We start from the raw sequence: 25,436 nt of genomic DNA, 5'->3' as shown, positions 1-25,436 counted from the left end.
GACAAAAACCAGGAACAGGATCCAAAAAAAAATGCACACAGTTCCTTTCCAGCCTCTTCTGCCTCCAGTATCATCTGGTTGAAGTTGATGTGGCTCGCTGTGGCTTGAACAGGCAGGGTGATTGCAATCCCAAATGTTCCTATGATACACAAAAAGACGGGAAATTTTGAAAAAATACATAGTTTTATGAAAATACTGATAAGTGTTTGGTATGCTGCCTCCAGAAAATGAGATATGCAGCACTTTCTGCAATGCAGATAATATTAATACAAGAAAAAATTAGGAGACTATGACTGCATATAACATTTAGGCTACTTTTTACTTTATTTCACAACTGCTTTGAACAGAAAATAGTATTCTAGAAAGATTTTTCATTTCCTATACTTATATTAAAAGGATTTTGAGATGCAAAGGTCACTTTTTTTTTCTGAAGGGTGTGGTGACATAGATCAAAAAGTTGTATCGTGGTATTAAATTTGCTTCATTACAAACTTTGATCACTATTGGGTTGTTATGATTCTTATTGGAGAAACCCTTTGAAAAAATCAAGTCCCACCAGCACAGTTTTGAAATGCTATCTCAAGCATCTCTTTTGAAATTCCTTTGAAATATTTTTGTCACATTATTTGTTCATAATAGTTTGTTTTCCTGGTCTTTGAGTTCTATATTTTCACAAGGAACCTTTTACCAAAAAAAAAAAAAAAAAAAAAAAAAAAAAAAAAAAAAAAAAAAAAAAAAAAAAAAAAAAAAAAATAAATTGAATAGCTCCCTCATAAGAGAAAAGGATATGCCAGGTTTGCTGAGAATGTTGTATATTACTTGCTGCTTTGATAGTTACCTAATATGCAGACATGGGCATAATTTCAAGCTGGTAGTGTTACCTTATATTCTGATTTCAAGAATGCTGTTTTATTTACACGACCTGACATATTCCCATAACCTAGCAAAGTTGTGCAATTCTTCTCCTGTGTTTTCATCTCTTAGCACAGATCTGTAAGTTTCAGAAGAGAAGGATATTGCACCATTTCTGGATCAATGTAGATAACTTCACAAGTCACCTCTTCCAGAGAAAGATTAGAAAAAATATCTTATTTGATATTCTAACTAATACAGAAACTTCCAAAACCAGCTTCAATACTGTCTAGAGGGAAGAACTGAAAAAATAAAACATAGGGAACCATAAGAATACACCACATACAGAAGCAATTTATTATTGCAGCCTTCCATGTGCTTATATATGCAAGGATACTTTTATCCATCAACTTTCCTAATTTATCTATATTTTCCCTTCACACCTGGGTTTGTTTCCAGCAGTGGCTTGTTTGGGAGTTTTTTTGCAGAATCTAATCAGTCAAGATTAGAATACTGCCATAAAAAATGCTTTTTATATGCATGAATGTCTATAAATGGACATATATAAATATAGATAAGCCTGTCCCAGAGTCTGCAGTCACATGGCTGAGCGGCTAAGTGTGACAGTCCTTAGCTCCTGTGTCAGAGTGGTCCCAGTGGCAGCCTGCAGAGCTGAGGTCTGCAGCACTGAAGCTGCTCTGTTCTGGTTCCAGGTGAGAGGGAGATGCTGTGGAGCAGTGAGTGCTGCTGCGCTGTGAGCATCAGGGCTCTGTGCAAGGGGTGATGCTGGCTCTGCACCCTCCAGACACACAGCTGGGGTTCACAGGGGGACATTTCAGTTACACACAAAGCTTCTCACATTGTTAAAGTTTAAAGGAAATCAGAAAAGTCCAGGATTTGTGGACAAGACTGTCCACAAGAACAGCTGTACTGAGCCAGACCACAGGCCCATGGTCAATAGTAACACAGAAATAGAGGCAAATGCAGAAGGAGGCATTTAATACTTTATGTTTAATATTTCCCAATATCCATTAATTTTTCTCGTCGTACATTTTATCCCAGCAGAGTCTTAGCCCCTGCACATCCAGCATCAAGGTGTTCCTTGGAAAGAAGCATCATTAGAGGCTCGGGAGAGATGAGTACCATGCAACGACACAGAAACTGGCAGGGTTGGAAAGACTCAAAGTCAAAATGTGAAATCAGATTTTTGAGATCCTAATAAAGAAAACATAAATTGCGGTCATCAAATATTAGGCGGAAAATTAATAAATCATCATAAAATTCATAAAGAGAAGTATGAAAACGTTTAAAACAGACAGTAAGTTATACTTTACCTGTATTGGAAGGAAGTTCTTAAAGAAAGAACATGGGGTTTTCTGGGTCACTAAGGATAAAAAGCAAAACTTAAAATAGACTCAGTTGCCAAGAAGCTAGGTGATTTCCTTTCATTTATATTTATCATCAGAAATATACAAAGGTGTTTGCACTGAAGTTGGTCACTTCCTTTAAGAACCATTAGGCCATCTTGTAGATGGAAAGGTCAGAAATAGAATTTGCAGTGCAGTAAGTTTCCAGTTCCAGATGTTGTATATATGTAAAGGCTGGATTTGCTGAGCAGCCAGTAACAACATACAGTATCCATGCTGGCTCTTCCAGGAGGCCAAAGGACTGCAAAGCCCACTGCTGCTCTTCAAAGCCTTTCTAGAGCAGCACAGCAAGGGAGAGTCTGCCAATATAGTCTACTGGCATCCAGCTGGGAAGAATCACTGCTAGGCAAAAGGACAGTGGGCAAAAAAGAAGTTATGGATTGAAGTGAGAGAAGTAAGAGGAAATCTGGTATAAGAAAGTGCAAGATCATCTTCCAATGGGATATGAACAGCTTTTGCTGTGGATATAAGAAAGGCTTGTAGACTGATGGGATAATTTTGATCTCCTACAGACATAATGGTCTAAATAAATAAATAAATAAATGCAAGCAGATAACAGGATATATCAGGATAGAAATTAACATCAGAGAGATGGAAGAACAAATGCCATTCTACAAGGCACTGGGTTGACTTTGTTCAGCTGTATTCAAGAATACCCATGAAAGAGAAATCCCAGGTACAGAAGAGCTACCTTGAAAGTGGGTGAACTTGGCTACCTCAGTCTGTCAAACTGAAAACTGAAGAAGTATAAATCAACAGAGTAAATACCAGAAGGGAGAATATTCTTTAAAAAAAAATAAATAAAAAAGAGAAATGTGCTTAAATGTATTGATAAATAAAATATCCATAATGAAGTAAATATTGATGATGCACATGTTTAGGATGATAAATAAACTGCTTCCATTTTGTCCTCTAAAATGGTGGGCTGGTCACCAGGAGCACTGCAGCAGAGGTGCTGAGAGGTGGAAGATCTCTCATGGCCCTAGTCTCAGACTCCATATAATCCTGTAGAGCATCTGTTTTGCCAGAAGGAAAGGACAGCAAAGGTAAGTGGGCATCAACACTCTGGTATCCCATTCCCAGCTTGGAGAATCAAGCTATGAAGCAATGGCTCCTCTTATGGGGAAGAGGCATCTCCCTCTCCAATAACCTGTGCTAGATATGCACCAATTCATCCCTTGCTGGTGGCTGCAGTAACTGCAGTCTGATTTTCCAGAGCTTCAAGAAGAGGCAGAGATTTACTCATGCTAAGAGTTAGTGCTGAATTATGATATTTCACAAACCCCTGCACTGCAGAGAGGTACATATCTCTTTATCAGGATTTTTAAAAGTCCTAAATAAAAGGAAATCATGAATTGCACTGATGGTTCATTGATTGGCTTGTTGGAAGTTCAGTATTTGCTCATGATTTCCTAGATTACTGGGCAGGTCATCAGCCAGATTACACCTTTCTGAAGCTTGCAGTAATTAGCTGCTAGCTAGGATTAGTCCTCAGTATTGAATTAAACTGCTGGGACAGCAAGCAAGAAAAAGACCAGGAATGGAACCAAAGCTGCAACCTGCTAACTTCACTGATAGCTGGTGCTCTCCTCTGAGAGCAGCTCAGCACGTTGTTAGTGCATCAGCTTGTGAAGGCTCCCTCTCAGCACACAGCCCTTCAAAAGCGGTGTGGAGGGGTCAGCATTTCACTAAATACCTCGGCCATGTGCTGAATCATCTTGTTACAGCACCTTGAGTAAAGGAATGCTATTAAATCAGGCAAAACTGGAAGCTGTATTTGCAGAATGATCTGGACCTCATGTTATTTCTATCTGTAAAACAATTAGCCCTTGCACTCTTCTTTCAACACTCAATTCCACCTTTTTTTGAAATGATAAAGGGAATTAAGTTTGTGGGTATTTCTTAAGTAACTCTGAACACAGCTGCTATCAGTGTGGTCTCAAGGATTTCTCTCCTTTTCAGCACTCACCATCTAAGTTTCTTCAAATAATTTTATATATGAGCTGGTGCAGTGCCAACCTCTTCTCATTTGCTTACACTTGTTGCCTCTTTGCTGCTGACAGACAGAAAACTAAGATTTCCCCATGGTGGAGGGAAATATTTTGTTCTGCTTGCTCAGGTTCACATGGCAAATGCCACCTTTGCTCTGTGAGTCTCCTTGTCATTTCTCTATCTCCCTTTCTTCTCTTCTGCTTCCAGAAACAAAAATATTTTGTTTTGAAATAAATTTTCTGCATTCCACTTGCTTTATTTGTGAATGATGCGAGGCAAATACCTGCTTTTCATTACTCTAGCAACCAGCCAGATTTTTTTATTTTTTCAAAGCTTTGGGTATTCTCAGCTGAACAGGGATGCTGATACACCTCTGTGGGTATGACTCACCCTTCATCTCTGGGGACATCTCCTGCAGCTCAGGGAGCAGAGATCTGTAATTTGAAGCTGAAGGACAATACTTCTGTTTCCATGCTCACAACTCAATGAGTTTTAGGAATAATTTGTGTCAGCCCCATCCTAAGTATGTGCCACAACTGCATCAACATACCCACAAAATTTATTAGAAAAATACACTGTTTGATTGTATTGAATGAAAATGCTGCATGTTTCCTACAAAAAGTGACAAATTCCAGCATTAACCAGTGGAAAATGAGTTCTCTGTATCAGCACACATGGAGGCAGAAGGGGATTAGAGTCCTTTCAATAATTAAAAATGTATAAAGTTGAGGCTTGACTCAAAGCCTGAATCACAACCCATTGAACTTTCTGGAGTAATTCCAGAGGCTGCAGTAGGCTTTGGATCAGTTCCAGACTCCAAAAAAGGAGTAGGTGAAATTTAATAACCTGAGATACACATGAGACAAACTAATAATCTCATTTTGGGCTCCAACTCCATGCATCTTGTCAAGTCTGAGGCATTTTTAGCCTCTTAGAAACAGCTGTAGCATGAATGGACTGAAGAAAACACAAAGTAGATGTCTACACTACACAGCAGGGCATTCTACAGAGACCTCAGAGCCACTGCTGGCTGCACATTGTCCCCTCTGCTGTGTGGCACCATGCCCAGGCTAATAAAACCTGCTGAGGGACATGGTTTGTTAACATCATAGCAGCTTGGCCCTTGAGCTCCCCAGCTCCTCGCACCCATCCCCACATGGAAACTCCACCAGTTTCTGTCCACACAGCTGCTCAGAGGATTGCTCCCTGATTGGTTTCTCCTAAAATGGCTCAGGTTAGCCAAAATCACCTCATTAAGCCAATTAAGTTTACCTGATCCATCTCTGTTGACTCTGAAAAAAAGGAATGGCTTTATGGGAGGTGCTCCATGGGCAGATGCAAGTGGGGTGGAGCTGCTTGGAGTGTAAAATGGCTGTGTCGGAACATGTCACCCAGCTGCCACCAAGGAGTTTACCCCAGAAATATTGCCTTGGTCTGTCATCTAAAAGTGTCTGTGTCTTTTTCTCCCTTAAAAACAGTGCAGCAAGTCCTACACATCTTATCCCAGGCAATACTTGCAGCCTTCTACACTGGTATAGCTGTTTTGTTCTGAAGCAAAGCTGTAGCTCAGCTTGCGGTCAGGAATTTGGGATTCAACTGCATATTGATAAAAAGGCATCAAATGCAAGCAGAGCAATTAAAAATAAAACTGGAAAAGTCCTTTACTGACTTCTTTTGTCACATTTCAGTTCTTACAGGAGAGCAGGCAAGTGTAAAAGGAAAATGGCATTGCTCCATCTGCTATGGGTTTCTAAGCAGAAAAAATTCCTGCCATCCCAAACACACCAACACCAATATGTTAGGGTAATATTTTCCCCAACTTTGGTTTTGTCAAGTCTGATTCATTCTTGAGACTGTTGATTATGTTTCAAGAAAATCTATGATTGCAGGTTTCTCACTGGTGTTGCACTTTCTAAATATTAAAAAGGCAGCAGTGACAATTTTGCTCAAAGGATTTGTGGTACGCAACATTTTCCCACCATGCTTTAAAGTTGCTTTTAAAGTGGAGTGAATCAGCACTGTTTTTCAAATTCCAGGAAGAGGCTATAACTCTTATGAACTCTAGAGGAATGGAAATAACAGTTGGTCATTTTACTGCAAAAAGCAATATTGCTCTAATGCATCATTTGAAACCTTCACACAGTTCATTATAATTATATTTTAAATCAAACTGTAAGGGAGTTAAATCTGAAAATGGTCTTCTGGAAATGACAATACATTCTTGGTAGGCCAGTTTTTGCACCACTGAAATGAAGAAAGATTTTTACTTTCCTGGGAAAAAATAACAAACATTCGTGTTGTCAAAGCTCAGTCAACTATTTTAAATGACAGCAACGTCAACTGAACATATTGAGTGCTGTATTACAGGGATTTTCTCTCATCAGTCAAAATATTTTCCTGAGCAATTCAACAAAATATTCATCAGCTCAGCATAAAAAGATCCCACTCTTACTTACGTGATCCAAATCAGGAGGAATCCTATTGAAATAACACCACTGCTACACCCCTGATATGTGAAAGGAGAATCAGGTAAGAGAATAAAGCAGGTGTACATTACCTGCCATTTTATATTAACTACTCCAGCAAATCACCTGAAAGACTTCCCAAATTAAGCACCTGTTAAAGCTATTATTTATCTGTATTATGTGTAGTCGAAAAAGAAATCTTTATACATATGTGTTTGTATTTTAAAATATAGATTATTTTCCATTAAAAAGGTGTCATTCTTTCTTCCCCATCACAAGAAAGTTTCTTTCAACATGCCAGATCCAATTACTGGTGTACAGGTGTACAGCATGGATTTCCCATATTTCTGGTACTGCAGAAGTGCTTCATGAATTAGCAGTGTTTAAGAAAAGGAGGCAGAGAATACCAAGAAATCCTCCCAGTTTGGACAATATACATGCAGCATAAATCTAGGGCCAAATACAGAAAATTATGAAGATTACCTGAAACTGAGGTCAATATCAAAATGAAGAAGCAATGTCATTAATAAAAGAGTATACAATATTTTATCCTGTATGTGCTCTCTTCATCTGTAACTAATCTATATCATGTGCAAAGATGCTTCTAACTAAAACTTCACAGAAGTTAAAATATTGGATATTGGATAAATATGGTACTACCCTCTCTTTTTTATCTCATAAAGTTGTCAAAACAGCACAGTAGATACCAATCAGGCCTCTCAGGTTTTTGCCCAATCTTTGCCTCTTTGCCAAGACTGAGCAGCATTGGCTCAACAGCTCTTGACTTCATGGTGGTGAGACCAGAAAATCCCAATCCCTGTCTTTTTCTGACATCCATGCCATACAGCAACCAATGTGAACTGCTCTGCTCTCTGAAGCACACCCCACACTCTGACAGTCATTGTACAGGTTGGATGGGGATGGAGGAATTGGGAGGAGCGAGGGTCTTGACCTCACTTATCCCATGTTTTCTGGCCAGTGGGTTTAATTTCTTGCCTACCAAATGACTAATGTGTAATCACTACACCAGACTGACTATGCGTCTGCCCATAACTGCTATTCCTAAATCAAATTATTCCAGATTTCATCTGTTAGATCAAAACAAAACCAAAATTTTTGATCCAAAACGAAACCCCTTTGAGATGCTAATCACTCTAAACCTTCCCCAGGAAGATCCATAAAAAATACACAGAGGTGAAGATGAATATATGGAATGCAGACAGGGCAGGACTGGAAAATGGACCTCCCACCCACATAAAAAAACCCCACACCTGAAAAATTCTCCCAGCTCTTTCTACTCACTACCCTGTGCCCAAAAAAATGGGAAAAATGTAGGAAAATCTCATAGTAATTTCTGAGCTGGCAGGGAATACATCCACAATTACTTTGCTCCCAAACATTAAATGTTAACATTTAGTAGTAATGGGTCAGACAAGCTTGTGAGCAGAAGTCACCCACTGCTGCAGCCTTTGGAGCTGTAGCATGGTGAGCAGCAGGATTTGCCCAAGGCAGGGTAAAGCCAATTTGAATGAGGTGATTATGACACCAGATAGACCCGGAGAGGAAGACACTGCCTGAGGGAACTCGATATATGTGATCTGGAAATGAAAAACTGTCTAGCCTCCTTTTACAGTCATATCCACCAAGAAGGAACTTAAGAGTAGTGAGCTCTAGCCTTCTATATGCAGGTACCCAAGTTGAGCTGGTTGCCTCTGCATTCATGGAAAGAGAGAGGTGTCTCCAGAGAGTGATTCAGGAAAGCACTTAATCACATACTTAACCTCTGAAGTGTGCTCACACAATATTGAATTCTCCAATTAAAAGGGAGCGTTTCCAGTGTATGGCCATAGTGATAAGAAATGCAATGGATGGTAAATGCTAAGAGCATCAATCCCCTGCTCCCTCTAGTTAGAAACTGCTCTCAAAATTTCTCTTTAGAGCCCATGCCTTTAGCTGACCTGCTGCAGAAGTAGAAGCAGGACCAGGTCAGTAAAGAAATCATCAAATAAGAAAATATTCTGATTCAAAGGCCTGTTGGACTTGGTTCCCAAGGGGAAATCCCTGTACACTTACACCGATGAGTGGGATTAACAATAGCACTGTCAGCTCATCTTGTAAATCCACTGCAGTGCCTCTAAAATGGTTCACTTGAAACACTATAAACAAGACAGTTTTGTGTTCACAGTGACAGAAATGTTTGCTTACAGTGAAGTGTGCATGTCTCTCTCTGATGCTCTGTCAGTATTTCAAGCTGGAATCCTCTGTGCAGTATAATGACTGTATTCCAAAGAATTTGAATGCACTGCTGAGTATTTAAGGCATGTTAAAAGTAAAAATATCCCCTTGACAATGTTGTATACTCTAGTTCACCAACAACAACAACAACAAAAAAAAAAAACGGAAGTATGTGTGTAAATGCCGAGGCATACTTACAACATTTTATAATCGTTACTTAGAGCAGAAGGTGGGTGGTTGTCTTGTTTTTGACAGTTCTCACATTTTTGCAGTCTGGGGAAATGTGGAATAACAGGCAGCTCTGACACCCTGTAAAATATATAGCATCTCCAATTCTTGTATTTTGTTTTTTTCTTCCTGCCAGTGAGGGTTCATTTTGTCTCACTTCAAGCATCCAGTCTAACAGTTTATTCAAGCAGGCTGGAATACAGTCCATGATGGAAAATAAATATGCTGAAATGGGCCAAACCTATGCTTTTTACATGTTATTTTAGTTTTTCTTGGGTTGTTGTGCTTAAAAAAAATGGTTTCAGGTTTGTGCTTAAATTGTTACCATTCAGTATTAACAGAAAATAACCTGTGTACATATTTCCACTTGAAAGAAAAACCAGAAAAAAAATGCATTTCCACTGAAGGTGTCTTACTGTATGTAAAGTTTTTTTGTATTTGTATTTTCTGGGGTTTTTTTTTGATGAATGGGCACTTTTTATAGTGCCTCACCATCTTCAGAGCACAGGCTGCCAGTTTTCACACTGAATGCCAGAAATACACATATCTCCCAAAATTTTGCAGTAAAGCTTAGTAGGATACCTGGATCTTAAAGCCAACAGTCTGTTGCCCATAAAATGGTAGTAAAATCTAGTGTGCACAATGATTCAATGCAAAAATTCTCTCCCTGAGCATTTAGTAAAGCACATTCTTTTGTTGTTGTTGTTGTTGTTGTTGTTGTTTGAAAATGTAGGGGTTGGAGGAGGGGTGTATGACAGTGCATTGAAGAATATCATAGGAATAGCTGTCCTGTGTGACATGACAATCTGGGGTTTGTATGCTCAAAGTTCTTACACAGTCAGTATTATCTTAGAAACTGATCCTGCAGTCAATGAAATCAAAGAATACTTTGTCACTGATTTCAGAGGAACATGCTCTATGAGAGTAGGCATTCCTCGAAGTGAAACACTTCCTTATTCCAAAACTTTAAGGTAACCTGTAGGAAGACATAGAATAGTGGAATGACAATCTGTTGGATGGAAAAGGGCAGGGGGCTCGAGGGTATAAACAAATGCTTCAGCATTCACCAGCACTCCTTCACACTGGGCTGATGTGGAGCAGTGAGCAACACAGACAACAGCATTTGCAAAGCTTGTTCTCTGGTCCTGTCTCTCATTGTCTGTACTTGGTGATGCGTTGTTTTCATCCTCCTCACTCAGCGTAAGAACAAGAAATGTCAGTAAGTGCTCTCTAAGACACAGAGTGGGGGAAGCTCCAACAAACAATACTTTCTGCAAGAAACTTAAATAAATAAATACAATCAACTACAGCAGGGTAAAAGCAGTGACAGATTTCCATACAATTTTAGCAGAGATCTGTTTTGAATCAAGGGGAAGTTTGCTCTGCATAGCAAATGCAGCAAAGTTGTTTGGTTCCTTGAGGCTTAATATTGAACTCATGAAATCTTAGAAGAAGAGAAAAAGAAAGGAAATTATCCTGCTCTCTGGGTTTTTTGGGGGGGCCCACAGCATTGCTGACAAGGCCATTGCTGCTTTCCTGTGGATACCTACAATACAAACATCAGCCTCTTCAGGTTTGCATTTGAATATAAACCTTCAGAGAGAATACATTTCACTCAGACAACACATCGGCCACTCCTGCTATTTCATAACCTGCTTATCTGGAAAATTATTTTGGCCTCGTGTTGCTGAGATGCACAAATGCTTTGTGATCCATTCAAATGAACACTTGCACTTATTTTAGTGCATAGCACTTCCAGTCTTCTCTTGTGCTTCAAAACCTATTCCTTTGACTCAGAATACTGATAATAAATTTAACATGAGAGAAGTGGCTATACATACATGGTAGGAAACTTCCAAATTCCACAAAAGCAGAAGGGCAATAGGGTCCTAAAAAAGGAGGATTTTTAGATTATTAAGTACCATAAAGTATAGGAAAATACAAATTAGGAAATATAGCTAATTCCTCTGGCATGGATAATTAAAACAGAAGTATACAAACACTTTTTGTGTTAGATGGAAGACCCAACTGAGGCCTAAAAGTGAAGTCATCACCCATCCCATCTCCTTATCTGTAGTACGTATCTTTCTTTAAAAAATATAATTTACATTATAAACTTAATCTAGGTATATTTCCTCCACAAGTAGACCTAAAATTGTCATTTATTTACTAAAAGATGCATAATGCTGGGATTTCTGAGTGTTCTGATAATATGTCAAGTATATCTAGAGAGATACTGAGAGAGAAACAGAAATGTCTCTAGTAGTCACATAATCTTTTAATCAGTTTTTAACAAATTCTGTTAACAAATTCAAATGGTCTACAGAAAATATACCATGAGAGTTAGAGAACCCCTAACTGGAGAGACTTGGTTTTCACCTTGGCCCACACTTAACTCTCAGTCCTGCTGCAGCCCTACTCCAAACCTGGCTTTAAGATTTAGCAGCTCTCTGACAGTCAACAGCTCTCTAACAGCCCCCAGGAGGCTTTCCAACAGGATCTGTTTGACCCTTGCTGTAATTCGCTCCTGAATTCCTGCCCCACTTTTCTTCTAGCTGTGTACAAACCCACCAAGCTGTGCCTACGGACCAGCAAAGCCTTCTCAGCACTTTCCCAAGAGGGTGGGAAATGGCCAACAGCGTCAAGTGGCCCAGGCAAATATCACCATCCTGCTTCACTTTCTAAAATAATTAAAGCAAAACTTTCCTGCTGCTTTCTGCTCCAGCTCTTTAGTGTATGTGAGCAAACTCCCATTTACGTGCACATCTCATTTGCTTGTGCAAACTTATGTTTGCGTGGACACTTCAAGGTTTGTTTGTAACTCCTGTTGAGTTTGCACATATCTGAGCCAGGCTCAGGGTTTGAAATGTTTGTCCCTTGACCTTTTTTGCTGAGAATACAGTTCATCTTAGCAAAAACATCCCATTTTCAGAGTGCTCTAAGTGGATGGAGTAGGCTGATACCAAAAGTATTGCTTTAGTCACTTTAACATCACTTTAATGATGCTGTAGAACAGTTAAAACATATTTCTTGATTAACATTAATGTAATTACAATGGAAACTTCTGTTTTCCAAAGATGAAAATCTATTTGCTAATTCGCTGCTCCAGGGCTACAAGCATGCAGTCTTTCTAGCAAAGAAACCAGCGAATTACACAAAATAGAGAGCCAAAGGGTGCTAGGACCACACAAGTGTACCTTGTTAGGACTGGAAAGGGTTACCTTTGTGCCATTCCCTTTCTCATTTACAACCATTGCCCCTAGAATGGATTCATGTTGTGCCATTTTCTCTTCTAGCTACAATAACAATGAAGTTTTCAAATCCCCATCCCCTCTTTGATTTGATGGTCATTCCTGTTCCCTCTTTTATACAGTCTGGCAGCCTGAACAGTAAAATCACCAGTGAATCAAAATACTCCTTTTCTTAGGGAAAACTTTTGTTCTCCAATTTTTTTTTCAACTTTCACCTTTTGCTTTCACCATACCTTTCAAAGAGAGCCCAGGGGGGAACCACCCAGCTCCCCTGAACCGACCCTAAACTTCAATATTTTCTTCTGCCGCAGTGATCCCACTCTCCATTAGGTGGCATTAGTTCAAATTCTATCTTGGAGCAAATTTGGTCCCATGACAGTTTCCCATTAAAGTCCGTCTCCGAGCTGGCTGGACCATGTCTTCTTTCACTCCTTATTTCAGACCTGGATGTTGCCCTTGTTTCCAAAGAGTAAAGATCTTAAAAGGCGAAAGAGAAACATTTCCTTATCTCATTCTTAAATAACCTCCAAAAAAAGAAGAAGGGAATAAAAACAAATCCAGCAAAACCGTTTGTTTCTGTGTTGTTAATTCTGTGAAAGACAGCATTAGATAATAGGCTGGGGTATAATACACCCTGCTTTCTATGAACATTTTTTTTAATTATTACTGCAAAATGTGAACTAGAAGATTCATAAGTTCCCTCAAGATAAGTTGAAACCTGAATAAGATCAAATGGGAAATCCAAAGTGAAGATACACAGAGACATGCCAGCTGAGGACTGCAGCTTGCTGCAGAGGCTGGGGAAGTTGAAGCTGGCCCTTCTAAATTAGAGTAAGACAGAAATAGTTTTCAAACATCTCTATCTCCTGTTTACCTTTTACACAAAATAATAGTCATTAATTTCAAATGTCAAATTTTTCAAATGCCCTGGAGTTTGCCTTGGTGGGAAAGGCATCAGAAAGAGCACTAATATGAAGAAAAAAATAGTGAATCTCTTCCATTTCTCTTTAGAGTATGGGAAGAATTAAACACAAGACTAAAATAAGAAAAAAATAGTTATGAAAACAACAACAGATCAGTGCTGTCCTTTGCTCTAAATATGCACTATGTTTACTCTCTCCTCTTCCTGTAATTTTATGCAAGCCTTTTCTTTTTAAGTCAAAACCCCGTAGTTCTTATCGGCAAAGGACCACCAATGTCATCTTTATGGCTTCAGGCAGACCATGGTTCCTGCTGATATTCCTGTATCTCAAACACAGCAGAGGTCTTCCTCTGGAAAAAACTCTTTCAAAGCCTGCATTTACACTAAAGGTTTTATTTAAACCATATCAACTTTGACCTAGCAGCTATGGGAGTGCAGGTTCTGGCAGCAGATAATACTGTAAATCTCATATTCTAAAGAGGCTAAATTTATTTCAGACAGTGATCTGTCTGACCCTTCATCTGTCTGGCTCTCAAGCTTGTCCCACCCACTCAGCCCCACTGTAATTTTGGGACCTATTAGCCAATGTCAATTAGAAAAGTGTAGAAGTCATACAGATATACTGATGCTCTCTCCACCCATGTAGGTGCAGGGCTGTAAACAGGATGACCTGGTCATGTCCTCTGATTTTGTATATTTCTCAAGAAATGGAATGAAGGCAAGGGCAGAAGTTTCCATAGAAAAGAAAAAAGAGCAAAACATGGGACAGTCCAGAGAATTGTGAATGACCAGAGGCAAAGGCCATTTTTTTCAACAACAACACCTCTGTCATGAGATTCCAGCATAAACAAGGCTGACACACATCATTCTGGCAGCCCGCACTTCTCAGGATTCACTTTCATTTACTTGTACAGGATTTCCCTCAATGCAAAAAGTAACATCACCCCCTTTGCTTGTCTGATGGGCACAATGCCTGCACCCTCAGGATGGTGAGCTCCAGCACTGCTGCTCCAATCTCAGCAGCATCAAGTGGCTCAGGTCAGCACTGTGGCAGGGGACACATGTCCTCCCACCCCATGGAGACACCTCCAATAACTGCTGGCCCTATTATCTATGCTGATAGTACAGACCATAAAGAAACCCTCCAAGTATGAAAGTGATGATCTCAGTCTTGTTCCTGAATATTCCCACAAATCAGGGTGTTTGAAGGACTCGGTGCCTGTTTTGGAAAAGATCTTTAGCTGGGAGTTTCTTTCCTCTCAAGCTCATCTATAATGGCAGCTCACCTGCAAGGTCTGATTTGATTAGTAAATCAAATCCCTAAATCAAATTTCTAGCTTAAACTCATTCTGGTAATTAGTTCTGAAGATAAAAAGATCTGCTCATTTTATCACAAACTGGGAGACTGTCTCAAGAAGCAATCCATTGCTAAGGCAGACTGGTGTGAAGTAATATGCATTTGGAACTCAATAAATTTCACCTTTGCGTAAGAAAGAAAAAATAAAAAAGCTTGTGAGCTACTCTCTGTGCATGCAATCTCTTACTCATGATTAATAGCAATTGGAAAAGAGAAAAGATTTTACAACTCTACTGCAATTCAACAACTTTTGCTAAAAATCCAGTGCATTGAACTGCCACAATCTATTCAATTCTACATTGCCTAAACCCAGTCTGTCCTGCGTTAGTTACAAAAGACAAATCAGATCCTGAAAAATGTTTTAGCAAGAGAAAATAGACAATACCAAAACACCCAAAAACTCTTGTGACCTTTTCTTAATGGCAGCAGCATTTCAATAATGATTTTAAACTGGTAATATGAAATTAGCAGGTCATGCTGAAAAACAACAACACAAACAAACAGAAAACCACCCCTCCTTATGGCTTTTCATTTGACTGTCAAAAAATGTAATTTCAAAACAAAACTATTGAAGTGGGTAAAAATGATGACAGCAAAATTAAAACTGATCTTAATGGCATCAAGTAGTGATTTTTTTCTGTTACTCTTCTAGCTCCCCTCAGGGTTATTGCGGATTTTAGACAAGAAAGATTGACTGACCTACACTGTTCTCCTGTATTTGGTGGAGGCAATCACATGTCTAATTGTGACAAATGTCTAAGACACTTTGTGGTGTCTTTATGATTACTAGTTCAAACCAAGTCAGCACAGAATCCCTGTCTACCCACTCCAGAAGATGTATCAAAAGCCAGGACTGGTCTTTCAAGGGAATGGAAACAAAAAAAAAGAAATGTCTCTCTCCTCCACAGTATCTAAACCGGAGATGTCTGCTTGCTTTTCTGTAGCAACACTGAGGTTATGAAGCCATGACTACTCTGAAAACTGTTCTAGAAAAATACAATAAGGGTGGTAGGTTACTTAAAATCTAAACATACTGGAAAAAAAAAGGAATACCAAGTTTTGTTTAAATGCATTTTACATGTCTTATGCTGCTTAGCTTGATGCTATTTACATCTTCTGCATGTGTGGTTGACCACATTCTGGCTTAAGCTTCATGGTATTTTGAGAAGACTGGGAGCATGGAGAGATGGAATTTTCTCTGTCATGTTATACTCCTACAGAAGAAAAGGGAGTGATCTGTGCTCACATGTATGCACTGGTGGTCAGGGCTGAAGACTCTGAAGTTCTGTGTGCAGAGGCAGATAGGTCTGAGTTAAAATTCCTCTGCTATTATAGGAGTCAGATTTTTTAGGGTAAGATGACTACAACATGTAAGCTATTTCCCAGACACTTTGGGAAATTGTGTTTTACATACCAACTACAGCTATGCATATATTATGGCCTGTTGGCTCAGGAAGGTAGAACTGGAAAGCAAATGAATAAATGAATTGTCTGGGTCAATCTTAGCGTTAGGTCTCCAGTATTTTGTCTGGATGGCCTTCAGTCTACCCTGGGGTTTCATGCCCCTCAGCTTGTGAAAGCCCCTTGGCAGCTCACAGCTGACCCCCGTTGAGTGACAATTAAGAAAGAGAGAGAGAATTTTAACAGAAAACCCACAGCTTTGCTAGTACATTAATCGACAGTTTCACAGCGCTGTCCTGCAGCCTGGCAGGCAGCTTTCCTTGCTCCTCTTTGCAAGAGGATGCTCCTGCCTCTGTGAGCGAGAGCCGGCCCGCTGGGGGCTCCGTGCGCCGGGACTTGTGAGCCCCGGGCAGCGCCCACCCCTCCTCCTCCTACCACCCCTGACACCAAATTACATATATAGATAACGGGAATGACACATAAAACACCAAACAAACATACCCAACACCCAACCCAGACCCGCCGCTGTTGGTGCTTTTCACCGCCCCTTCGCATAATGAATATACTCGCGTTTCCTCCCACTCTCCCAATGGGCTACCAGCTGCAGAAGTCCTGAATAGCGAGTTTAATTGGGCTTTGTCATGCAGAATACCTCCATTTTCTATAGCAGGTTACAAAGGGGCCCTTGGCAGACGTGGCGGGGTCCTCTGGCGACGGCGGGTCCTGCCTGGCTGCGCCCAACACCTCCGCTCACCGCGCAGGTAGCGCCTCCGCCACCACCCCCGGCCAGGGCCACCTCAATCCCACCGCCCCCAGCACAGGGCCACCTCAATCCCAGCGCTCCCAGCACAGGGTCACCTCCATCCCACCGCCCCCAGCACAGGGCCACCTCAATCCCAGCGCTCCCAGCACAGGGTCACCTCCATCCCACCGCCCCCAGCACAGGGCCACCTCAATCCCACCGCTGTCCGAAGCTGCCCGGTACAGGATCGCAGCTGCTTTTCCGCTGCTCCCTTGGCTGCTCCCAAACGCCCCCGGGACACTCCGATCCCGCCGGATCCCTTTTCCTTGGCGATCACGGCAGGAATGTCAGACAGAGTTTATTTCCGACACGACATTTTATTAAAACTCGGACCTTACACCAAGTGTTCCGGTTTCATAGTAAATTTGTGCGGTGAGGACTAATGGGCAAAGCCGATACTCAAAAGAGATTTGCCATTATGGGCTAATCATATATTCTCTATTTGGTATAAATGGTGTGGAGTACGGAGTGTCAATATTCACCGTGAATTACAGCTAACTGCCATTTGGAATCCAAGCTACTACTTCTGCCCACTGATTGGCATTGTTTTCTTCAGACTTATCTTTCCCCCCTCTTGTTTCTTGTTTTGACAGTTTAAATCCAGGTCTATATGACATAGAAAGCTAATAAAATTCTCATTTCATTGTTAATCTGATTTCATCGCAGTATAGGTTTTACCCTCACACCTGCGTAGCAGGGTGTAATTCCATTAATAATAATGATAAAAAACCCTAAATCAACATATTCACTGCATGTCTTTTCCCTGATGATATATTGTGAGCAGTGAGAGTTGAAAAAGAGCCATTTATTCTCACCGTGAATGAGTCTGCCTGGAACTGAAGACTTCACCTGCCTCCTCAGTCAATTAGGAATGTATCGAAAATTCTACCAGAAAACGAGTTAAATTAACCGTTCGCTAATTTCCTTGTGTCCCTCCTACATAATCCCCCCTTTTCAGCTTGCCCCAGAAATTACCACATGTTGCAAGGTTCAAATAGTGCCTAATGAAACAGTGACTAAATGGTTCTCTCAAACCCACAGTGAAGCCCTTTTGCTGTGCCTTCAAAGCCTGGGGGGCTGCAGCGGTCGGGGGTCCTCATCTTAAAAAACATTTTACATCGATATATATATAAAATAATTATCGAGTTTGGCAGCAAAATCTCCCCCGGCAGGGTTGCGACGTCTCTCCCTTCCCACCGCGCACAGTCCGGGGCTGCGGCACCCCGGCTGCCCCCGGGCAGAGGGAAGGCATCGCCCCACCAGAACACGGCGGGAAGGGCCGGGGACCTGAGGGGACACGGCGGGAAGGGCTGGGGACCTGAGGGGACACGGCGGGAAGGGCTGGGGACCTGAGGGGACACGGCGGGAAGGGCTGGGGACCTGAGGGGACGCGGCCACGGAGAGACTGCGCGTACACGCGGGACCGTGCCCGGCCAGCGTGGGACCACGGGTGGGCTGCCTGGGGGAGTCCGCACAGCTTTATTTCCAACACTCTGTGTCGGTGCTTTCTCCGAGGCTGTAGAAACTGGTTTGGAAAGACCGCCGCTGTATTGCTGGGCTCTGCCGGGAGGCAGCGTTTGTCGCCGTCGTGTCGAGGTCTCCCTTTCGCTTTCTTTAGATTCACACGGAGGCGGAGCGTTTTTCCCTATTCCATATAGCGGTTCCACGTAAATTGTAAACCTCGGTTTTACTGAGGTTCCTTAATTTGGGGACAGGAAGAAAAAAGCCCCTGGTCAGCAATTTTCTATGTAAAACACTCCCGAAGAGAAGATTTGCCTCGCAGTTACGAGCTCTCATTTCTGTCTAAAGCGGCTTCACTGAAGTGTCATCTACTAAAACTCGGTGAATTCCGCAAAGAGAGTAGAGTCACTTATTTGAAACGGTAAGGCTAATACAAAGTCATCAAAGCACTATGGTTCTTGTCTTTAAGTGACAACCCTCTTTATTGAACTGTTTGAAATACGCCTCCTGCTTTTCAATGTCTCTCTATCCATCTTTGTCTGCTCTTCAGAAAAGCAGACAATATAAAGCAAAGCCTGGCGAGCTCCCCACGCTCTGGCTTGGGCAGTGCCAACGTTAGCCTTGAAATTGTCACTCCTTCATTAATCTGAAACTAGTTATTTTTCCAGAGCACACAGCACACGCTTCCGATCTCTTTGGGTTCGCTTCCAACAGCTTAAATCCCCCCGGAGACGCCGGCTGGGGTCGGGGCAGGGGGAGGCGTGGAGGGGCCGAGGCCGGTTCATCGCCTTGAGCGGGGCCGGCTGGGAAGCGCGCAGGGGGGCGGAGAGGGGCGCGGAGCAGCCCCTGCGTGAAATCGGCCCTTTCACGGCGAGGCTGAGCGCGCTGCAGCGCGGACACACGCCTCGAGGTTTTCCGAGTGGCACAGTGGGTTCGGGCTGTTTGTTATTCCGCTGTCATGCGGGACTCCCCGGCAGCTGCCCGGCGCACGGCGTTCCGCCACCGGCGGGGGCCCGGCGGGGCGAGGGCGCCTTCCCAGGGCCGGGGGGCCGGGGTCCCACCCAGGACCCCCGGCCCTGGGCTGCCAACCTTGCCCGGGATTTCTCGCCGCTACCGAGACCCGGTTCAGACGACGGAGGTGCTCAGAGGCTGCGGGGTGCGCTTCCCGCTATCGTAGTTAACAGGCTTTTCTAGCAGCCGCGAAAACTTACCAAAAAAGGGAAAAAAATGTTTTTTGGCCGGGTTTCTTTCCCGAAGGACTGCATGAGGTCATCTTTAGGCTCCGGATCCAGAATGGGAGTGCTCCCCGCCCTGCCCACGTCCCTCGAACTGGTGTCGGGACGCTCGCCGGGGTCCCGGAGCGGTGATAATAGGACTCGCCCTTTCCTGGCCATCTTATCCCTGTGGGCACCAGAGAAACTCCCGTGTGATCCTTTCTGGCCGTGGCCTCGTCCCGCGGCTGTACCGTCGACTGAAGCGTGCAAGAGTGGGAAGAAGAGCCCCGGGCAGCAGCTGAGCAGCCCTGCCGCCGATTCGGCTGCCCCTGCCCGCAAGGGAGCCCGAGGGAGGCACTGGGGAGCCGCACCCGAGGCCGTGTCCCATGGGGGTTAGCTCAGAGGGAGGGGCAGGAGTAGGAAATTAGGATAAATTAGAGGCGAATTGCAGCGGGATTAGATAGACTGTCCCCTCTCTGCCCCAGCTCCGACCGGAGGTACTGAGGAAGGAGAGTTTCACCACAGTTCCCTTGCCTAGATCCCGGCACTGTGAGCCTTCCTCTCTGTAAGTGCTTGGGACTTGACTGATGAGGCCCAGCCTGCTCCATATTCCCCAGGGAGGATGTGCACCGGCCAGAACACTGAGCCCTTCAGTCGGGGAATCTCTGGAGTGTACCTGCCACTGTGTCACAGCTACACCACATGTGGAAGCAAGGAGCTGACCAAGGGCCTCCACTTCCCCAAGGCTGGGGTAGAAGTGTGAGATGCTGAGCCTAGACATTGTGGCAAGAGCTCAGACAGCAGGGAAAGGCTTCAGCAGCACCTGTGGGGACTTCAGGGCTGGAAAGAGCAGCCGAGGGAGCATGGTGTCTTCGGCACTGCAAAGTTCCAGCAGCCCATGGCCAATGCTGCCTGTGGGCTAACCCATCTGATCAGGACATGGGAGCAGATTAAGCCAGGGGATCCACAACCAGAGAAGTTAGTGCCGTGAGTCTGACTTCAGTCGTGAAGGCCAAGGTCAGAGAAACTCCTCAAGATGGATGTTTTCTACTTCTGATTTTTTTTTTTAATTGAAAAGAGTTAAGTAGAATTACTGTTAGTAAATAAATATCCCAATTGGAAAGCTTTTCTGGAGGGATGCTAATGCAACAGGTTACAGAAGTTCAGTAGGAGGGTCAGTCACACAAACATGATTCACATCTCTTGTGCTAACACTCATGCTTTAGTTGTGCAACCTTCCCCTTGCTGGGGGGGGCTAGCTGATCCAGAGGGTCATTAGGAGCTGTTCCATACCTGAAATCCACCCGGGACACAGGCAACTCCTCTGCCACCAAATTATGCCAGGAGTGGCTCCATCAGGAGCTGAACACTGCCTGTCTTAGGCACTGGATGAGTGAGGGGAAAAAAATTGTTCTTCACACTTTGTGGGAGGGAAAAAAAAAGGATAGAAGGAAGAAGGGGGGGGGGGGGGGCAGAAGAAAAAACCCAACACATTTTAATGTAAATTTGTCTAAATTTCAAAATGTTGAATGCTGGATGTGGAAACCCTACAAAACATCTCCTGCAAATTACAGTACATTCAACTGCCAGTGGTGCTTCTGTCACACTGACTTGGACTGCCAGGTTCAGGTTGAGCTGGTTGTATTCACCTTCTGAGATGTGTCGGGGCAAACCATTACATCATTCCTCTTTTCCAATGTTTTTTACATGAAACATTTACTTTGAAATAAAATGAAATATTGTCTCAACTGTCCAAATGACAGTTTGTATGTGGTGATGGTGATGGTGATAATATGTCACAATTACCCCCCAACCCTTGAAAGACACATGCAAGCATTGATTACCACAAGATCAACTAACTTCATTTTCCTATTTTTTAAAAGAAATTGCTAAATACTGTAATGAAGAGAAATCTCACTGTTTATCATCTAGAAATGGAGGGAAATACCAATTTATTCACTGAGGTGCATATTTCCACAGATTTACACTGAGAACATATACACTCTATCAAGTGTATCTTTGCAATTGTAAAATATCTTTTGAGTTTTGCAGTCTTAGATTCCAGAGACTGTGATGATTTTTCTCACTCAGCAAAGTTTTGCTTTCCCAGGCTGCTGCAGGCCTGTTGACTCCCTCCTGTTACAGTATGGGATGACATTGCTGAGAGGGTGGGCAGTACTTTCTGTGGAACTAACACCTCCTCCCAGAGCTTCAAGGCTGGAAAAGACCCACTGTGATTATAGAAGCAAGTTAGACACAGGTGAACTGAAGCAATCAACAGATTCCACCTCAGCAGGTTTTAGGGAAGAGGGGACAATCCCCTCAGCCACACCCTCCATGAAGTCCCCCTGGCAAGGAGCCACAAAGACTTCAAGCCTTTGGCTCTTTGGTTTCCCCAGCCTGGCAAGTGAGAGGACTGCCACTGGGGAAACCAACATCCCCAGCCACTCAGCTGGCATGAGGGCTGCTGGCCTCTGTAGTCAGCTCAGGCAGTGAAATGGTCGTGGTATGGAGCAGTGATTTTGTATTTGTTTTCCAAGTCCAGGCCAGAAACGTCAGTCCTGTCCTTCCCTTCCTGTAAGATGTGGGTGTGCTGACTCTGCCCCAAGCCCTGAAGTTGGTCCAGGCTGTGGGGCAGTGCCCATACCAGGCTCTCTCCATCCTACCCCAGCCCCACCCATGCACCTGGCTTCTCCTCCAAGACAGGCAGGCAGTGCGAGTGTCACTGTGCTGGGGCTGCCTCTCTCTTCAGCAGCCAGGGCAAGTCAAATTGAGATGCACCTCTGAGCTGAAGCTCTGAAGTTAGGGATAAAACATGATAACTGTAAGGACTATTTCGGAGGTTGGAATCAAAAGTGGAAAATCCATCCAAGGAAAAGGTGAGAGAAATAACATAATGTGCAACAGGCACTCCTGCTTTGCTTATATTGTTAGCTTTATATAGACTTGTTGTCTGCCAGTACTGCAGGAACTAGGAAAAATGTTGTAAAGGGGCTCATTGGGACTGACTACCTCCAGGTCCATCCCACTCTCACCAGCCACCTGTAACTCTGCTGCAAGGAGCTGAGGATGAGCTGCCAAAGGCAGAGGCAAGATGGGACCCGTGGCTGAGCGCTGCCCGACGCAGATTGCAGAGAACTTCAACCATGTCTCAGCCTAATGGGTTTGCCCTCAAATCTTTTCCCTAAGCCTGGTCAAGGCGCCTAATGAAATCAACACCCAAAAAAGCTAACGCTGTGAGGGGAAAACAAAAAATCCCTGATCTCTGCTTAACATCGACTAGTAAAATAATAAGCGGAGTTTCAGCCTGGTGAAGGGTCGACGTGCGCAGCCAGCCACCGCGGCGAGGGAAGAGCCGGAGCTCGCAGGCCGGCGGGCCGGGGGCTGTGTGCGGGGTCCCGGCGCGCAGCCCTGCGCTCCGGCCCCGCCATCGGCAGCGCTGGGCCGGCGGCAGCCGCTTGTCCCCAGCGCGGTGCCTTCGGGCCGGCAGACGGGAGAAGGCTGTCAGTCACCAGGAGGGCGTGCCCTGGCTCGGGCTGGGAAGGAGCGCAGGGCTGCTGGAGTCGGAGGACGGGCTGTATTTGCATTCCGGCCGGAGCGGAGTGCCCCCCTTCTCCGCCCCCCAGCCGTCCCGAGTCACAGGGGAACAGAAAACATGTTCGTGTTAGTAGCCGATGGCTTTTATTTTCACTCTTTACGCAGATCTGACACATATACAGCGATTCTTTCACCGTACGAAGGACAAGGACTGCAAAGGAAAGCACCTTGCCCAGCCAGTGCACCTTCGCTGCTGCAACTGGGCTGGCACTTCAGAGGAAGGGGAAGTCGGGGGGGGAGGGTAAAAAAAAAAAAAAGTTAAATTTTCGTCTGATTTCATTTATTTAAATAAATATAAATATAATTTTTATATAAAACTATTCACAGACAAACAGCCGTCCCAAACCCAAACGGGCGATCGTTATGTCTTTTCTTATTTTTGTTAAGAAGTCCATTCAGTAGGTTCTCTACAGGTTTTAATTTGCTTTTCAGGTATGGTTTTTGTTTCTTTTTTTTCCTTTTTTTTTATGTCTTTCTTTTCTGTTTCAAATACTTTTCTTTTTTTCCTTTAAATTGCCTGTGGGGATACAGAGGAAGACACCCTGGGCTATGCGAGCCTTGCCCAATATTACATTTTAGAAAGAGCAGGTGCCCTCTCCTGGGGTTACATAAGTAACGTTTAGGTTGACCTCCCACGACTAAAACGTTCGCATTCGGAAAAAATATATATAGATATACTTCTATTTCTATTACTGTGAGTGGATGACAATTAAACCTCCGCGGCGGCGAGGTCCAGCCCGCTGCAGGTTAGCGGGCTGCCGTCCGTGGGGAGCGGTGCCAGGTGAGTCGCCGTGCCGCCACCTCGCTCCGGGCTCGGAGCCGGCGGCAGGAGCGGAGCAGGAGGGACCCGGAGGCAGGAGGATCTCATAACGGAGAGATCTCTTTATCCTCGGTAGCCGATGAGGGGGATAGAGACTCTTCATCCTCGGACCGGGGGTAGTGCCCCTGGCTGGTGCTGCACTTGCAGCCCCCGTGCGAGTTTCGCTGGGTGCCTTTGCCTTCTTTCTTGTGCTTCACCCTCCTGTTCTGGAACCAGATTTTCACTTGCTTCTCAGACAGGTTCAGGTACGTGGCTATCTCGATCCTCCGCAGCCGGGACAGGTACATGTTGGAGGAGAATTCCCTCTCCAGCTCCAAGAGCTGGGTGCTAGTAAAGGCAGTCCTCATCCGTTTCCCATTTTGAATTTGACTGGATTCGGACCCTCCTGGACGGGAGAGAAATGCGAACTTCAGCGGGACAGGGAAAAGGAGGGGAGGGAGGCTAGAGAGAGACAGACAGACAGAGAAAAGACATTCCCAGCAGCTTTCCGACCCGGGACAGCCTCTCTCCCTTGGCGACACCCCTTCTCCCGCTGCCCCCCTTCCCCGGCGGCCGCAGGGCTCCTACCCATGCCGAGGCAGTGAAACCTCCGGGGGTCGCTGACGCTGTAGGTGGTGGCGGCGCAGGCAGGTGGGTGATGCGCAGGGTGTCCCAGGGCGGCGGCGGCGGCGGGCACCGCGGCGGCGGGCGGCGGGTGCTGCGGCGGGTGGTGAGCGTGGCTGCTCCGCGGGCAGCACTGGGCCTCGCCCGCGGCCGTGGGGAACTGGCTCTTGAGCAGAGGGATGGCCCCGCCGGCGCCGCCGCCGCGGGAGGAGTGCAGGTGCGAGGTGACACAGAGCGGGCAGACGCAGAAGGCGCCGCTCTTTCGGGACGGGCAGCCCGGGCCCGACACCGACATGACGAGGGGGGAAGGCATGCTGAGAGGAATGAAGAAGTCCTGGCCGTGATGATGCTCAGGAAGGGACGGAGCCGGCCTCGAGGAGTCTTTGATGATTAAGGAGTCGACATAGAAGGAGCGTGACATTGCGGAGGGCTGCGAGGCCGGGGGCGGCTCTCCCAAAGTCGTGTTTTCCTGCTCGGCCAAGTTGCCACTGAAGTCCTGGCGAGTCGAGAAGGTGCTTATGTTTGAGAGCTGAACAAAAGGGTCCCTGGAGAGGGCCGGTCTTAAAGTCCCCCCGCCTGGATCCCCTGCGCCGGGGTTTTATATCAAGTATTTAAACACGTGATGGCTGAAAGCCTCGCAGATCTAAATCTCCCCGGCTTCCCAGGCCGGCAGGAGAGGCTGCCGGGGGGGACCAAAGCGGGGCAGGGGAGGGGGGCAAAGTGTGCGTGCTTGCTCGTTGCCCGATGACTTCACTCCTTTGCCTCCGCCTCAAATAAATTATAGGAGCAGAGAAAGCGGGGAGGGGGCG

General features: G+C 44.6%; 1 protein-coding gene across 1 annotated transcript; it reads right to left on the bottom strand.

Moving 5' to 3' along the window:
* Positions 1-24,068: 24,068 nt before the first annotated feature.
* GSX2 (GS homeobox 2) lies at positions 24,069-25,048 on the bottom strand. Its single transcript, XM_041460861.1, has 2 exons — positions 24,592-25,048; positions 24,069-24,409 (listed from the first exon to the last, which is right to left on the bottom strand). The coding sequence occupies exons 1-2, from the start codon at positions 25,046-25,048 to the stop codon at positions 24,069-24,071; spliced, it is 798 nt and encodes a 265-aa protein (XP_041316795.1).
* Positions 25,049-25,436: the final 388 nt, after the last annotated feature.

The sequence above is a fragment of the Pyrgilauda ruficollis genome, unplaced genomic scaffold (genome assembly GCF_017590135.1).
Source record: "Pyrgilauda ruficollis isolate IOZ18807 unplaced genomic scaffold, ASM1759013v1 scaffold1, whole genome shotgun sequence".
NCBI lineage: Eukaryota > Metazoa > Chordata > Aves > Passeriformes > Passeridae > Pyrgilauda > Pyrgilauda ruficollis.
The sequence above is the reverse complement of the archived record's forward strand: the minus strand, read 5'-3'. Positions and strand labels throughout refer to the sequence as shown.

Excerpts from the sequence above, each read along its gene's own strand:
- GSX2 (XM_041460861.1), bottom strand. The coding sequence starts at position 25,048 with ATGTCACGCTCCTTCTATGTCGACTCCTTAATCATCAAAGACTCCTCG. Across the intron at positions 24,410-24,591 it reads GTTTCACTGCCTCGGCATGG|GAGGGTCCGAATCCAGTCAA; the intron begins GTAGGAGCCCTG and ends TCTCCCGTCCAG.